General features: G+C 44.0%; 4 protein-coding genes across 4 annotated transcripts; 3 read left to right on the forward strand and 1 right to left on the reverse strand.

Moving 5' to 3' along the window:
* Positions 1–739: 739 nt before the first annotated feature.
* CONPUDRAFT_77040 (uncharacterized protein) lies at positions 740–2385 on the forward strand (the record flags this gene model as incomplete). The annotated part of the gene is made up of 9 exons (XM_007775817.1): positions 740–835; positions 931–1052; positions 1372–1390; positions 1487–1627; positions 1835–1937; positions 2005–2037; positions 2092–2181; positions 2231–2275; positions 2324–2385. The coding sequence occupies 9 exons, from the start codon at positions 740–742 to the stop codon at positions 2383–2385; spliced, it is 711 nt and encodes a 236-aa protein (XP_007774007.1).
* A 1869-nt stretch (positions 2386–4254) lies between these two features.
* On the forward strand, positions 4255–4703 carry CONPUDRAFT_158798 (uncharacterized protein; the record flags this gene model as incomplete). Its single annotated transcript, XM_007775818.1, has 2 exons — positions 4255–4267; positions 4333–4703. 2 exons carry the CDS (start codon positions 4255–4257, stop codon positions 4701–4703), a joined length of 384 nt encoding a protein of 127 aa, XP_007774008.1.
* A 1237-nt stretch (positions 4704–5940) lies between these two features.
* Positions 5941–8193, reverse strand: CONPUDRAFT_77041 (uncharacterized protein; the record flags this gene model as incomplete). The annotated part of the gene is made up of 6 exons (XM_007775819.1): positions 5941–6034; positions 6163–6218; positions 6407–6607; positions 6661–6977; positions 7670–7843; positions 7878–8193. 6 exons carry the CDS (start codon positions 8191–8193, stop codon positions 5941–5943), a joined length of 1158 nt encoding a protein of 385 aa, XP_007774009.1.
* Positions 8194–11179: 2986 nt separating this feature from the next.
* CONPUDRAFT_77042 (uncharacterized protein) lies at positions 11180–12545 on the forward strand (the record flags this gene model as incomplete). The annotated part of the gene is made up of 7 exons (XM_007775820.1): positions 11180–11202; positions 11335–11536; positions 11613–11692; positions 11753–11899; positions 11935–12001; positions 12110–12145; positions 12201–12545. 7 exons carry the CDS (start codon positions 11180–11182, stop codon positions 12543–12545), a joined length of 900 nt encoding a protein of 299 aa, XP_007774010.1.
* Between the last annotated feature and the right edge of the window lie 891 nt (positions 12546–13436).

The raw sequence follows: 13436 nt of genomic DNA on the forward strand, positions 1-13436 counted from the left end.
TGCCTGTTGTGTGAGTTGAACCTAGAGCCTTGTGGTAGTTCCCAGAGCGCTGCAACCACTCAGCTATTGTGTGTTGAGGTATACTTCTACTTGTGTCTTGTTTATACCTTCACCACCTTCCTATTCCAGTATCTCGCGACTTTGCCCCTATTTCGCTTTCCTCTACTCTTTGGCTTGCTATGGAGAACTCCGAGCTACTGTACAGTTCCCAAACCTTATTTCTTTTCACCTATATAATCCTGGTGTCCACAGAGCGTCTCCTTACTTGCTCACTGTTGGACACCAGGTCAGTACCCTTGTATTTCGTCTTTATCAATACCACTTGCTCACTGTTGGACACCAGTGCCTCTTCTGAGCTTGATAGTGAGCCTGTCATCTTGTGAACAATTGAGGTCATGATATTGTTGATGAAAACCAATCGCAGGAATCCGCTTGGTTTCCGTGAGATTAATGGCCAGTTTCTTTGAGGGCATAGAAGTTTGCATTGAAAGATTGAGGAGCTGAATTTTACTAGGAGATGAAAAAACTGATGGAACTGATGGCAAAAATACTGCTCTAGCTGTTTTTGTATATACTTGGGTCCAGATAAGAACCATGTCCTCTTGAGAGGATGTGATTGCTTCATCCTTTCTTTCCACCCACATTTTTACCTGTGAGGCCTGGTGCTCCACTCAACTTTCTTTTCTAGTAATTTCTCTACTCCAACATCTTCAAATCAACTCTAGTGTTATGTGTTGCAATGAGCACCATCATCTGTCCATTCTGTGTCTGCCAGGCAGTCTTGGGGCTGTTTATCAGTGAAGACTTTCCCAATGAAGGCAGGGTAAGAGTGAAGGTAAGCACTTCTTCAAGTGTTCCATGTTGTTGCCTTGAGGGGATGCACTGGTTTGCTGTTCTTGTTAGAGGCTGACTTCATGTTGACAAAGGTAGAGATGTCACAGCTCGCTAGAATTCTGGGAGCGCAGCAGCATATCAGCTGCCATGGATTGCACATCTCTGATCATCGCAACTCACCTCAACTCTTTTGGCTTTCTCTACCTTGTTCAGCCTGTGTGAGCTCTCCTTCTCCTCCTCCCCAGATGGATCCAGCATCTCAACATTGTCCTGCTGCCAGTGCATACATTGCCCACATACCAGTGGCCTTGTACCCAAACCATAAACACCCCCTGATCAAAGGGCAGCTTGTTCCACCAAGTCTTGAATCAGCACACTTGCATGGGACACAGCTCCCTGTTTCTGGCAATCGTGAGGAAACTTCTCTGTCATCCAATTCTTTGCCCATATGTTCAGCTTGGTCAAGGAAAAAATCCCATTGTTTGAAGCTTCTATCCAGATTTTTTTGACATCCTCTTCATGATTTCATGTGAATAGACCTCCTGAGTTTCCTGTGGTATGTTATAATTCATCTGCGGTGATCATTCATGCACCAAGTTCCATATTCCTCCAACATTTTGACAAAAAAAAACTGTTGTTTTATGTGTTTCAGCTCCAGACTTTTTATTGCCGCCCAACATGCTTCTTGAATATCCATGAGGTGCTGAACATGATCAGGTTGACAAAAGTCGAGCTTGTTCCAGCTGGGAAGAAGTTGGCTGGGAGCCTTGATGACTGTGCTGTCAACAACCCAGTCCAATGGCACAGGCTCCTCTGCTAAACTGCTGCTATCAACACAGTGGGCAGGGATGCTGCTTTTCCAGCCGGGATAAGAGCAGAATGGAGGTGTGAGAGGATTTATCAGAGACGATTGCAGGGAGCAGTGGCAGGGCTGAGCCCCAGCAGTGAGGGCGAGCTGGGGTGAGTACTATCAATGTCAAGACATTTTTGCTGATGATAGGCAGATCAATGCAATGGTGATGGGTCCAACAATGATGAAGTTCCTGAGGCCAGATATGAGGTCACCTGCAATGAAATGGTCAGCAAGGTGGACTTTCCTGATGGTATGCAGCCTGCAGCAATCATGCAGCTAACAGCCTTAACACTCAGGCTCCACCATTGATGCTCTAGTAGCAGGGACCCCATTTGTAGCTGAAACTAACAGTAAGCACTTTGTTTGTTTTGTAGTTGTGACACTGTTATGATTACTTGATCCAGTCAATGCTGGCAAAGACACCAACAAAAGTGAGAAGGCAGTGTCCCTGGGTGACCCAGCAGATGCTGAGGTGCAACAGGAGGATGAACAAGGTGACTCCTGCCCATCCATGGAATGCATTGGAGCTCACAACACTGATAGATGATGTCACCACACCCCTTTCTATGGAAGGCATTGAACTTGGCTGTGAGTCCACCCCTGCTGTGATAATGGGCCTGCCTTTGACAAACCTAGCACTGTTGGAGAATGAGGACAAGGATGAGGATGAGCAGGACAACAACCAAGAAGAGCAATGACTGCCCTTTGACTCATCATGAGCCATTCAACATGTTCAATTTGGTCATCAGTGACAGCAATAGCAGTGACAACAAGGATGATATTGACATGGGTGCAGCAGCAGAGGGTGCACAGCACTGGGAACCTGGGGAAACAGCAGACCACTGCAGACACTGCTGACATTCTTCATCTTTGATGCTGATGATGTATTTGTCACTTTTGACTAGGGTTTCTCTGAGGTACAATAGTAAGTAAGTACTTGTCAGAAAATTCTTCATTGTCTTCCAGAGGTATGTCCTTGTAGATTGGACTTTAGGTACCTTGGGCTTCTTTGGCTTGATGCATTTGAGGATTTTGCATTTTGAGGTTAGGTGATGTAATGGTTTAACCCTTCAGTGTCATCAATTTCTTTGATGCTGACCATTTGCTTGGGCTAGTCAATCTTTGGGTTGAGCCATTACATTTCTAGAGTCTTCATGTAGTTTAGATATGATGGTACATTCCTCCTATGTCCGTGTTGAAGACACATTGTGTGGTTTTGTGTCTGGAAAGGGTTTTGTTTGAGGTATCTTGGTAGTCTATGCTTTCATACAAAGCAATGGTTGATATAGTCACATCCAGCTCCAGAGTTAATCAGGGCTGAGGTGTCAGCTTTCTGTCCTTCTGGTGGATGGATAAACAGATTGATTCTGGGATATGCAGAACCTTTGTTTATTGGTAATGAGTAATCTGATAGATAGTGTTCATCCTACAAATGCACTAGATGAGAGTTGTCTGGAGAGGCAATTTATCAAATTACTTGCTCTCCTTCTCAAAAACTTGTTCACCATTGGGATTTCTTGTTATGACCACATCAGCAATTCTGTTGATGGACTTCATTGGACAACATCAGTACTTTGATTACTTGATTAACTGCTTGGCTAGAGTTGGTGCAGAATGGGTCACAGTCACTGTTGCAGTTTTGTGATGTGTCCTTCTTGTGGACATTCCGGTGGCGAGCTTTCTGCTTGTATTTGCCTTCTTTGTAGAGGCAATTGCATTCATTTAGGGAGAGGCAAGTACATTTGACATTCTTAGCATTGGAGAGCTGGTGAACAAGGCTTCATCTATGCAGTAACACATTATGGCTAATGGGGTCTGTGTTATAATAACTTGGATGCTAGGGCGTCTTTGCAGGTATGTCTTTGCAGGTATATGGTGGCCTTGCAGACCAGCTCTGAGAACTTTGGCTTCTTAATTGCTGTTCTCTGTGACCCAATGTCACTGAGAATGGGCCAAGGACAGCATCACTGTTAGTAGACACCAAGTGGGGTGTTAGCCACCAAGTCACGGGGTTGGGTAGTCAACATATCTTGGACTGGTGGCATACTCTGCACAACATGTCCATTTGCACTGCCACTGCCTGAAGGGACAATGTACTGGCTGTCTGAAGAACATGGGGGCAACTGAAGCAGTGCATGTAGGTAGGCACCTTCATCCTCAAGGCTTCTTCCCATTGAGAGGCCAGGTTGAGGGTAGGTATGTCAACACTGGGAGGAGTGTGACAATGATGAAACACTATAGCTTTGCAGAGGAAAGAAAGCCAAAAAGGCAAGTGTCTATGTTGTCACACACATGTGTATTAGGCCAAACTTATTCTTGAGAACACTCAAAGTTCACCCCAAGTTCCTGTTGATGCTTCCAGCTGAGAGCTCCTATCTCCCTTGAATGTGTACCCAGTTGGCCTCCACTGGATCACAGCCCACAGTATCTTTGTCAAGGGGGTTGTTGGTCCAACCTTTATGTAGGAGTAAAACTGCCAGTAGTATGCAGTTTGACAAAGTCAGCCTGCAAGGGGGTTGCCTGTATTTACATACACCCACTTTATTCCCTCCTTTTGCATACTCACAATGGGTGCATACAGTGGGTGCTCAGGTCCACAAGAGATAAACCCTGCCTCCTTGTGTGGCTTGTATCAAGCTCAAAAGAGGCTCCTCCACCTGCGCTGCCTGCGCCTCAAGAACATCTCCAGGACGTTCCAGGTCCTCACAACTGTGCCCCAACGCCTCCTCCACCGCCTTCACGTTCTCCTTTGCCTCCTCATTGTGCTCACTCTGTCCCTGCCCCTCAAGTCCCTACATGTTGTTCTGCCAGGGATAGGACTGTGACCACCCAGTGGTGGAAGCTGGACAAGCCTCGCTTGTATCCTGCTGAGCCTGCACCTGCTGGGCCTGCTGAACCACTTGTCCCTGTTGATGAGAAGGTGGACATGGTCCCAGACAGTGAGGACAAGGATGAGGATGCTGAAGATGTGGACACTGCACTAGCGCTCCTGGGCTCATACTCCTTGCTGAGGTGAAGACCAGGCTCTGTAGGCATCAGGGGAGCATGGCAGGAGCCCATGCCAAAGCAATCAAGCACATCCTGAGTGTAGTGATACTGGGGGAGAGCGATGGTGCGCTGAGAGCGGTCTCTATCGATCTTGATGCCTAGCAGCTGAGTGGTGGGGCCAAGATCCCCAAGCTTGAAGCACTGAGAAAGCTCGGTGACACAGCGATCCAGCTCTGCTTCAGCAGGCACACCTGGTCCTTGCCACTGATGTGAAAGCCATCTGGCTGATGCATATAGAGTGTGACATCCATGTCCCCTTGCAAGTACGCATTGGAGATGTGACAGAGCGAATGTGGAGGTCATGGATGGTAGCAGAGTTAGGATGAAGTGAATGGTGGAGAGGCGAACAGTGGGGAGCGAAAACCTCGAGGTAGTTTGAATCAATTGTCTATTTTAGGCAACCAAATTTATATACATCCAGACTCTTGCTTTGAAAGAATATGACAATTTAGCTTTCCTCTACTCTATCAGGTCTCAGCTGGTTGCATAGCTGCCCATAGGGTGCTACTGATAAGATTAGGTAGATTAGACTACACCAAAGACTCAACAAGCCAACCATTCTTCACTTCATGGCTATATAAACAATTAGTTCATTTCCACCTCAGCTGCTTTGGCAATTTCCCTTGCAAGCTAGTATTGTACAACCACCACCACTACCATAAGCAAGCCAAAAACATGCTTATCCATCCTATCAGGTGCAAGGCAGGTAGCTGAGCTATTCATAGAACACAATACTTGCTTCTGGGTCTGTACAGTATAGGTGGCAGTGGGCTGACCATTGGAGGAGTTAATAATGTTGGCAGTAGCACTGGTAGCCATACCAGTCAGTGGTCACAACAATTATTTTATCCATCTTTGATTTGCAAGATGAAGGTGAACAGCCTAATAGCAATTTGCAGCATGCAAAAGGCCTACCTACTATGTTGGGCAGTTGTTGTAGATATCAGCTTAATATATTATTCAAATGTTGAATTTGTATTTACTAGCTAGGATAACAAGACAATAAGCAGCAGATCCTAGCAAAAAATACTTTGGCAGTGGGTTTGTCTCATTTTCTACAATTATGGAGATGTGAGCCAATAATAAGCTATCAACAACTAGATTGCTTTTAGTGTTGATAACACTGGTGCCATTTCCCTTATGCAGCAGACTTCAATTCACTCTCACATGAAGCACATAGCAGCTCAATATTACTTCTGTTGGCATCACATTGCAAAGGGCACCTTCAAACCCTCTTGGGTAGCCTTGGCCCAGAACACCACAGTGTTGCCCCTCTCTGCAACTTCCTGCATCCAAGAGCTGTCAACCATTGCCCAACATATGCATGACCCAGGGGAGCACAAAGTTTATGTGCATTGCAAACATACTAGGTATTGAAGGGTATGTTCCTCTGCTTCAACACAGCTTTCTGCATGTTGATAACACACCGGACTGTCACAATTTTTTTCTTTTTCTTTTGCAATAGCTCTGACTGGTCTTGCAGCTACTGGAGAGGGAGGAGTTTGCTTTTGGAGACATGCAGGGAGTGAGGAAGGTGCCTGAGGTGACTAAAGAAGACTGCATGGCAGTGAAAATGAGTCTGATGAGGGGAGAGGGGGAGCACTCTTTTGATTACACTGGCAAGTTGTGAAAATATGATATCACCTGGAATACCAATCATGTTTCACTCACTGTGTAGGATGGATATTGAGTGTAGAAAAGACTGTTGGGAATGGTAAATGTCATGTCAGCAGATGCGTATTGCCCATTCCAGCATGCAGCAAATACAAAGTTTGAAGTTTCCACTCTCAAACATGCAACATAGTTGGTGTATGGAGAAATACTGCCTCTTCCAGCATGAGTGCTTGCAATGCCAGGAATCGCACAACATCCCTGACGTTCACCTGGTCTCAAGTGAGAGGATGTTTGTCAAATGGCTCCCTCACATTCCAGATATGTAGTCCTTTGTGCTCGACAAGTCGGCAGTGACCGCCCGCTACCACCATCAGCAATGTGATGGCGTAGGTATATTGCCTGACCCACTCTGATCTGTACTGTGTCTCATTGGGTTCCAGATGATTGAGCAGCTGGTAACGTGCACGTAGTGTGCTCTCGTTGGGGAGGTGTGTGACGGAGTTGCGTCCTATTCCCAAGGCATTGAAGTGCGAATACTTCTTTGTGTACATGATCCATCTTTGGAGTGTATCATGCTTAGTTGGGGGAGCCATCCATCCTTCCATCTGGCCCGAGCCTATTCCCCATGCTGATCCACGCAATCCATATGGTGGAGGGATTGCAGGATCATTAATATCAATGAAGATGCTGTTGTCCCTGACGGTCTGGTTCTTGTAGGGTGTGATTATCTGTCGCGATTGCTCATGACAGCATGACATCATCATGACCACTTATGACTATCCTACATAACGTGTTAAATGCGCCGCAGTGGCAGCATCATTTCTGAGCACAATAGGTTTCTGAGCACAATAGGTCATGTGATTGGCTACTTCAATAAGCGATCACATGACCCGGTTTGGTTACCTTACATTACCGACTTACATAATTGTTCTCTAACATTCCCGGACATTCCATATGACATCACAACAACATCACATACGCGTCATAGTTGACATCATACATATGACATTCCTTTACCTTATGTACAGCACAGCATGGTCTGTGCGTACACAGTCCTTACCATAGTAGGTAGACTGTTTGGCTCGACCAAACATCCTGTACTTGTATATAGTCTGCACAATAACAGCCCACGAACTCCAAGTGAGTTCTTGTGGGAATACCTCCTAACACTCTACACCTAGTCTTGCCACATCGGCAAGCAGTCATCACTCCTACCCTCTTGGCGTTGTGCTGTACAGCGCTTCATTGTCTTCTTTGTCATAGGTTCTTGAGTGCGGTTGGTTCTTGGGGCTCGTGCCTTAGGAGTCGCTCACAATATACTCAATTGGTCTCTGACTGCCCAGCCCGGAATGTTCCAGTTTATGGCCTGCTGATGGTAGTCCATCTGCGAGCAGTGCTGCGTGAACTGTCGGAACCTCCATGCCATCTTGATGAGAGACCATCGTTGTGCAATTGGGTCCTTCGTCTCAAGTCTCAGCCATTCCCAATCGTCAACTGACACAATTGTCAGGAGTGACTGATGTTCAACGTGTGGGATACTTGGTAGGGGAATGCAGTTTCTCCAGCACTTCACGTTGAGCCCATTCCCAGTTGTCCTGTCTCATGAATATATATGACTTTCCATTGAGCTTGCTTTCTGCGTTGTACGCCAAATACGGCCCTTCGCGTTGCAGGCAGCCCACCATGATCTTTGATGCTGCCGCCTTCTGCTTTCCTTTTCCGCCCTTGACCTCTGATTCCAATGGTTGGTCACCACCTTTCTGAGTCCCATCCATCCAAGTTGTCTGCATGGACAACTTCTCCTTGGAATGGTGTGAAGTCAAAGGCAGGGTCAACAGGCACATGCTTTTTGAATTACCCTATTTCTTATTAGAGCTGAATCAACTGCTTGTAAGTGAGTAAATATGGTAGCAACTTTGTGTTAGGTCCTAGTAATTGTAATGGTACATACTGTTCAACTGCCCAGGCTGGGCAATCAAATGAATAGTGGTGCATTTTTTTGTCAGCTAAGTCATTGCAGTGCTTGCATGTGGCATCATTTGTGTTCCCTGATTTGTTGTAAGTAACCATTCATTAAATTGTATTGTATGTATGCATAAGTGGGTCAGGATGTTTATCTGTTGTTTTGGTAGATCAGTTGTCAATGCAATGAAAAATTAGGATCTTTCTTTAGTAGAAGGGCTTTGAATTAGTGTGCCCTTTGAGACATTGCCTATTTCCCCCCCCCCCCCCCCACCTTACCTTCAACTCTTTCTTGTGTGTTGTCTTCAAAGCTGGCAAAATAGCATTGCATTTTATCTTGCTACTGTCACATTGCCAGACTCAAGTTCTCTCACCAAGAATTTCTTCATTTGCTTACTCATACACTCTTTACTGCTTTTTTATTGATTCATTTTCTCTTACTTGGTCTCCTTAAAATTGTGCATCACATTCTTGTTGTGCAATGACTTCACTGTGCAGTGCTAGGGTCCATATGTTTCAGGCAGCAAAAAAACAGACAGCTGATAAAATCCAGTACTTGTCTCCACTGTTTTTCTTTTATTCCAGCAAGATTTTTTTGGCTGTGCAAGAGCTATACAAGGACCTTATTAGCAAGGTTATTATCATATATCCATTTTCATCCATTGAGGTTGGTCACCCCATGTCAGATGATGCTTATCTAGTACTGGAACTCTGTGTGTGAGGGCCCTATTGTCCTTCCCTCCTCGGCTCTGCAGGGTCCCTCCAACAGCTATAAAGGCCTTGCAGTCAGCCTGTTCCCTCTGGGGTTCCCCTGGCCACTGTGAATGAAGGAGGAAGTCTTTTCAAATCATATTCCATAACATGATAACATGTAGAAAGGGAGAGCATTGTGGATGCTACTCCAGGGGTGGTAAGTGAATAGACATAGCCCGCTATGTTCTCTCAATGTTGTTTTCTGCCCAATGTTTTGGCCTCTTCCTAATACCTAATAACCACCCACCATCGAGCAACTGCCAGCAGTCAGCACGCAAGTCTCATCCAGGGGCAAAGCCCCAACAGCCTGTACAAAATTAGCAAGGTTGAAATGGCACATGCAATCACTATGAGGGTTTCAGACTTTAGCTCTAGGGCTTTTAGCATGACTTTTTAGATTCCTAGCTTACTGGAACATTATTAACAATGATGATGAAGTCTTTATTCCTTTGGCTTTCACAATCAGTGAATTCCTTTTTACTCTAATCCAATATTTTGCCAGATGTCAAAAACTCAAAAACTCGACAAAAAAAGGGGGAGGGGACCCAAAGTATTGCTTTCTTCCCCATGGGCTCTACAAAGAGAACCAAAGTTTGGTGGACAAATTTATTATTACCATCCATTGCATAGTCTACTTCCAAGGGCAGGATTCATACAAGTTGGGTCAGGGGCTGTGTGACCCAGCCTGCATTTTTTAACGCAGTCTTGTACTTGTTGGTGCATTGGCTAGGGTCAAGGATGTACAGGAGGTGGTATGTCTTCACTGAAAAAAAGACACCTTGGGTGTGTGCCCTGAAGCATTATACTTGTTCATTCAGATTGCAGACAATTTCTGGCACTGGGCTAGTACCATCATATCAAGAACAAATGGGAGGGTGTTTATGGTCAACTTTATTGGCAAGCTTGTCCTTGCTGTCTGAAACATGTGTGATATTGTCAATGGTGTTGCCATCAGGTGGTACTGTTGGTACCAGTATTGGTGATCTAGAGCTAAGTGCCAGAAGTATCTGGGTGAGTGCTACATGTAGATGTAATATCCGTAACACATATGTCAGAGCTAAACTAATTACCAGGTATGTAACAATGAACTCACACATTGAGTCTGTATTGTTCCTTAAGCTGTAAATGGTATGATACTCATCAGATTCTCCATGCTTAGTGCAAGATATCACTACCTAATGGGGGTCATCTTCAGTTGGGTCTACACACACAAATGTACACAATGTAGAAATAACTAGTATGCTTATTTTCTGTGGGCACATCTAGCACCAGTCTTCTTTGTCAAAGAGTAGTTGCTCATAGCATGGATGATATAGAAGAAAGCAAGAGGCATGTGCTAGTGCAAAATAAAACACTGACCAAATTTTGGAGCTACCACAAATAGCAGGTGGTTTTTTAGATGCTCCATTCTTGCAAGTTGCCTATAGTTAATATTAGGAAGTGTATGAGTCATTTTTTATCATTTAAACCATACATGTAAAGTATTTAGGGTTATGGTCAAATACATGAATCTTTCAGACATAATATGTTAATTCAATTGATATGTTGCCACCCAAAAAACAGAACTTGGGTGGCATCAAGGTGTTGAGGCCTGAAAAGTCAATTGCATGTGATCAAGTTGTGATTGTAGTAAACAATATATCAACCATCTTTGTATTCCTTGCTGCACCACCCCATCAACACCTGTTATTTGTTCCTCTCTTTATCCATCCATCCCTCATTATTATTATTGAATCCCATTTATTGCTCTCCAGGGCATGGTCTTATGGCAAGCAATTACAAACATGTAGGTATGTAGATGGTGCAGTGGGGGATATAACTATGATAGTGGGTTGTAAAACAGTGGCCTCCCCCATGGCAAGTGCACAGAATCAGCAATAGTGGTTTGTATGGTAGTGCTTGGGGGCATTGTAGGAAAAACTGAATAAACTGAATGGATCCACCCCTAAACATCCTTTTCAAGCCTCCAAAGCACTTCAATATCTCCAAACACAATATGATGTATGAAAAGAGTTTTTTCATCAATTAACTCTCACCAGAAACATATATAGCAACATCCCTACTGAGTATTGGCAAAATTGGTTCAACATTTGCCAGGTGCACCCAAGTCCATCAATGACTGGCTACAAGTATCTAAGGTATGAGTGTTTGTTCAACCAAGGAAAACTCATGCATATATTCACATTCAGCAATGTCCCTGCCAACTATTGACCCTGGTATAATATCAGGCCTATTCATTACAACCAAAACATTAACCATGTCTTTCACAGTGACAATCTGGATGATAGTCAATCTGAGGCATCAGACAACTTGCATGATGACCAGACCACAGATGTCCTCACTGAGCCGGGCTCAGACAATAAAGAACTGGACCTAGAGCATATGTTTGCTATGAACACATCCAATGCACTCCTGTGGCTACACCAATATGGCTACCTCAATGACAAATCCAGCACTTATCACCAAAAAGTTGTGTGTAGTGTCCAGAATGTCTCAATTGGATCAAAATTTGCCTCCCTTTGGAAAATAACCACTTATCTGTTCCTAGTCACTTGCACTTGCTCACCCAGCATCAAGGCAGCTGCAACTGCTGATTTCACACTATCACCACCCCCAATCTCTTGTCAGGTGCGCAGAGTATTACTAGCAGCCATACATTGTCACTCTTGTTATTTTTGTCAACCTCAGCTTCAATGTCCTCACTGTCATTTATAACAACATCAGCACCACTTACATCAATATTTCAGCAGCCATTCTAGCTGGCTGCCAGGGCTATCCTATTCATTGGGACATTCCTGGCAGCTTGTTCCTTGACGCATTCCCCATGGCTGATAGGTGTGGTTTCCTCCTGTTCTCCTTGAATTTCACAGGTGCCATTCCCAGGGACCAGATTGGTATATCACTGGTTTATTGCTGTCACTGACTCTTGCATCAAATGTGTGTAGATTGGCAGAAATTGAGCACTTTTGTTTGCTCACTATTAATGCAGCACCCCACATCAGTCACCGTTTTTTTTCTTGTTGCCAAATTCATACCCTTGTATAGTTGTTCAAGGATCAAATCAACTTGCTGAAACTTGATGTAAGTTGTTTCTGTCTGCTAAGTTTGAGTCTCAGTAGACTAATGTTAATTCCAGGCACTTAACTTGAGCTGTTGCATTGGAACCATGCTCATATGTCTTGACACTTTCAACACACTCCTGATGGGCCTGGCCAAACATGATATGTCACACATGCAGCAGCTGCTGATAAGCACAGCCCACCATCATGGTGACAGTGTGCACACTGTCCTCAACTGTGTTGGCAAGACCATCAAGATAGTCTACAAGCTGTGTGGGTATACTCAGGACAGCTTAGAGATTGTGAACTTGATCTACCTCCTTGGTGGCAATCAGCTCTTGGTTGCATGTAACTCTTGGGCTCCCTTCTTGCTGTTTGTTCATCTGAAACTGCACATTCAACAACACCAACACAACTATTGAGCCTATCATGCTGTCAGACTTTGTCCATGTTCACAACACCATCATGTCTGCCTCCACTCCCACATTCTCTGGCCATACCATCTGCATTGATGAAATCACAATGTAGGAAAAAGCAAATTTCAACAGCAAGTCACAGTGGATTATTGGTATCTGTCACCAGCACACTGACACTGTCAATCTCACCATTACAAACACCAACTTTACCATCTGCATCACTGAGAGCCTTACTAAACCCAAGTGTCATCTTGGTAAGGAAGCAACAGTTATGAAATGATGGAAGCAGTATTCCATCTGTGCAAAGGAAGAGTACCATGCTTTCACCTGATAGTTGTATTGGTTTGGGTGGTTTGAGGTTTAGTGTGATGATAAGTTTCATTAAGAGAGAACTTGTATTCCTAGTATGCTAGTCCTAGGGTTTATGTAAGGAGAGTGTCATACACTGCAAACAATTCATGATAATTAGCCTGAAATACTTGAAAAATACTGTAAACATTAAGTTGAACCATTCTCAGTAATTATTTATTTATTACTGTAAAAACTACCTTGAACAATCATGATAAGGAGTAAGCAATTACTTGAAATGCCATTGAGAACATTACCATAAAAATAGTTCAGAGTAATGTTTACAATAAAGTGTGGCTAGCTTACTGTAAATTACCATAAACTGCTTTTAAAGTAATGTTCATGATAATATGCTGAGGCTTACTTGAAAATTACTAAAGACAGTAGTTTTGATAACATACAAAGTAAGTTTATGATAATCCAACTTGCATTATCATGACTCAAACCCACAATAAACGGAAGAAAATTACCTTGAAACCAATAAAATAGTTATTGTGAATGGGGATTGGCTATATTGGGATTAATTACCAAAAACTGGTAGCCAACAAC

This window comes from Coniophora puteana (genome assembly GCF_000271625.1).
Source record: "Coniophora puteana RWD-64-598 SS2 unplaced genomic scaffold CONPUscaffold_15, whole genome shotgun sequence".
Taxonomy (NCBI): domain Eukaryota; kingdom Fungi; phylum Basidiomycota; class Agaricomycetes; order Boletales; family Coniophoraceae; genus Coniophora; species Coniophora puteana.